The 3,718-nt window shown below is 40.2% G+C and overlaps 1 protein-coding gene across 1 annotated transcript; it reads left to right on the forward strand.

Moving 5' to 3' along the window:
• Window positions 1-5: 5 nt before the first annotated feature.
• LOC108378657 (fat body protein 2-like) lies at window positions 6-490 on the forward strand (the record flags this gene model as incomplete). The annotated part of the gene is made up of 2 exons (XM_017634963.1): window positions 6-38; window positions 118-490. Coding segments are annotated over 2 exons (315 nt in total), but the record flags the coding sequence as incomplete, so codon positions are not given.
• Window positions 491-3,718: the final 3,228 nt, after the last annotated feature.

Consider the following 3,718-nt stretch of genomic DNA (forward strand, 5'->3'; position numbering starts at 1 on the left):
CCAAGCATGGCGTCATTGGTTTTACGCGCTCAATGGCTGTGAGTATTTACTTTTACTTTTTACATTTTAAATTAAATTATTTCAACCACACTGACGTTATCTACTCATCCTTCGCAGGATCCACTTCACTACCAACACACTGGTGTGGCCTTTATGGTCGTTTGTCCTGGTCTCACCACCAGTGAAATGATGATGAATTTACGTGAGAAATCCATGATGGGTCAACAGTCATACGTTGGTGAGATGGTCGAAGCGATGAACCAGGCCAAACACCAATCGCCCGAAGAGTGTGCGATGAACATGGTCAAAGCGATGGAGATGATGAAGAACGGTGCTGTTTATTTGTGCAACATGGGTCAATTGAAGGAGGTGATGCCAACCAATTACTGGCAAATGTAAATTTGTACTGTAGAAAACAAAAATTGGACAGTCAGTTAATGGCGATCTGAAAAGGCTGCAAGCAAAAAAAAAATTAAAATAAAAATAAAATTAAAAAATGGAAGCAAATAAAATTTTTTGGAAATCACTTAATACTTTATGCAAAGCAAAAATATGTTTTCATTGCAATAGGGTTTTTCGATTTGAGCAGGAACTATTTATGACGGTTATCATACTTGTGTTGTTGAGTTTTACCTGAACCTTCCGTTTTTTTGTGTTTTAAATGCGACAGTATTAAGGTAGGTATGTGCTTCGGGGTTTGCTTCTAATTAGTAAGGTTTGTTTATTGAAGAGAAGGTGGGCCGAAAATCGAGCGTTGAATTTCGTAGCTTTTTTAACTTTGATACGAGTAGAGATACAATTGGTTTCAGTGAGTAAAATTTTGTAAAAAAGTAAGAGGGTTTTAGTTGGAAAATATTTTAAGAGGGTACAAAAAGAAAAATTGTGAATATTTCCCAAGTTTTAGACCAAGCCTAAGTATTTTAAAGATGCAAAATATTACCTCAACTCCCCTCACCTCACTTAAACTCACAGCCCTGAAAATCGAGAAGTGGTCCCAAAGACCCAAAATAGTCACGAAAATCCCAAAAGTCAAGAAGTAGTCCCAAAGGCCAGAAATATGTAGTGCCGCAAATACCGAGTTAGTCTTAAATTCGCGAAATGGTGCCCAATATTCCGCTATAGTCCCGAAAATCCCAAGTTAATTCTGAAACTCGAAGTAATCCCGAAACTCTCCAAAGTAGTCCCGCAAACCGAAATAGTCTCGTTAATCCCAAAAATTCTGAAATAGTATCGAAATCCCAAAATAGTCCCGAAAATCTCTATATAGTCGCGAAAATCTTGATATAGTCTCACGAATTTCGAAAATCCCGAAATAGTCTACAAAAAAGTCCCGAAAATATTAAGCAGTTTCCAAGGTTTCAAACTTGGTAATGACGATTTTTAAAAAGGAGATTTAGTTTTTGGTTTTTATTACACATAAATTCATATGTATAAGTTGGTTGTCAAGTTATAGCGTATGCCGATGACATAGCAATCGTAGCATCGTGAGTTATTACAAAATGCACCCAATATTGTAAATATCTTGTCTGAGGAATGTGGTCTAAGCGTGGAGGATATAAAATTCTTCCTTTCAAACACCCCATCTTAGACGGGGTTGAACTCACTCTCTCAACCGAGGTCAAATACATTGGAGTAAATCTAGACAGAAAACTCGACTAGAGACGAAAGAGGCGAATACCTCTTTATAAAAGCCAATACCGCCCTGTATGCCTATAAGACGGCTATAGGCAAAAAATTGCCAATAAAACCACATAAGGCATACTGGATGTACACAGCTGTACAGCGTACTACAGTCGGCGTTAAACAAGACTTTGACCAGAGCCAAATTGGAACGGGTTTCTAATGTTTACCGCGGGAGCACTACCCAATACACTCACTAAGTCTTTGGAATTAATGCGAAATCTTCCACCGGTGGAGAGACCTCACATTCGGACGCGCGAATGTCCTAGAATCCCTGCCGAAAAATGTACAACAATTAGATTATACAACTCATGTATACTGTTTAGACAACGAATTTTTCACAAGAAGGCCAGTGAGGATCGAATGGAAAGTTGCCAAAGACCGAGACCCAGGGTCAACGGCTATACTTATATACAGATGGTTCCAAGCTGAACGAAAGAGTGTGCAGTGGATTTCACTCTGAACTCGAACTAATCCTCAGTTTTCACTAAACTAAGCGCCATAATGAAGGCCGCTCGGTTGCTCATAACCTCCAACCCCCCAGAACAGCTTATCACTATATATTCTGACAGCTAAGATGCTGTTAAATCTTTAAAATTGAGCTGACAAGTAGAGGGACGACAATATCCGAAGTCGATTCTGCTCAAGACGCATGCATGCCTCTAACCTGCTACATACATGGTATAAAGGCAGAACTCACCAATGAGCTAAACACCAGATCGCCTGAGGCAAATTTGGCTAAAAGTCAAAAGTTGATGTAAAGCGATCCTTAGCTCTCACTTGACCGATCTTCTATCAGATTAGGACTTGGGGTATTCACCGCACACTGCCTAATGGATACGCACGGTAAGAGGTTAGGATATGCAACCAACGATTTTGGTGGCAGCTGCAGAGACGAAGAAGAGGTGGATAGTATCGAACACTATCCCTGTCGTGTCCGCCCTAGCCAAGATGCGCAAAACCACTTCTTTAACAAGTACCTTTTAGATTACTTAGCAGACCTGAACATTCTCAATTTTCTGTGCTATATAAAACGCACTCGGTGGTTAAATTTTTAGGAAAGATAGAGCCAAATTTATTTTCGCCAGTGGTATCACAACTTCTTATAAGTATTTTTGTGGAGCAAAACTTCTTTCGCTGCATGGGAGGGTTTTCTCAAGGTCGCAACGCGTCACTTTTCCACGAAAAACATTCCTTAGTTTTAATAGTTTCCCCGCCGCGCTCGAAACAGATTGAATTGTGAACGTGAAAGCCGCCGAAGAAATCGTTTTGCATTTGGAATGAGCCTTTCGATTTAACATAGGACGAATTTCTCTCAACTCGTTACATGCGAGAGGTTAATGTGCGCTTTTGTGCAACTCTCTTCAATAGACCCGATTCAACCAATTGGCGAAGAATGGTTGGATTGGTTAATGGAGCTTTCGATTCGGGCGCAATGCGAGCTACAGTTAGCTGAAGAGGAAAGTGAGACGTGAACGCAAAGAGCTGTAAATTATGACCGAATGGAAAAACGTCTGAAAATTGTACTAGAGTTTCAATATTAGGACGAACTCCTGTAAGGACAAGCCCGCCGATCTAGTGATTGAGGTCCAAAACATACATCAATTAAGGTGGGAGCACTGAAAGCAGTTAAGAAGATGAACCCGAACCCCAGTCGAAGGTGACGGAATCTATGTCCCTAGCCTACCATTGACGAATTGATTGGGCCTTATCAGTGGGACTTTAGAACTGTTAAATTCCCCATAGACCAGATATTGACCATACGTCAAATCTTAAATTTCAAATACACGCGAAATGAGGATTAACACACACTATCTATTTGTCGATAGCACGAAAGGATTTTCCCTCTATGCAGCGATATCTGAATTTGGTACCCCTTCGAACCTATCACGGCTATGAAAATGATGTGGAGCAATACCATCAACTCCGCCAGAATTGAAAATGATGAACAAAGATAGTTAAAAAGTTAGAAAGTACTATGGATGTGACTACAATCTCTTCAGCTGCACATCGTCAATCTATACCAGGTCCCCAAATA

This window comes from Rhagoletis zephyria, unplaced genomic scaffold, assembly GCF_001687245.7.
Source record: "Rhagoletis zephyria isolate East Lansing unplaced genomic scaffold, Rhagoletis_zephyria_1.1 Rzeph_scaffold_14634, whole genome shotgun sequence".
Classification (NCBI taxonomy): Eukaryota; Metazoa; Arthropoda; class Insecta; order Diptera; family Tephritidae; genus Rhagoletis; species Rhagoletis zephyria.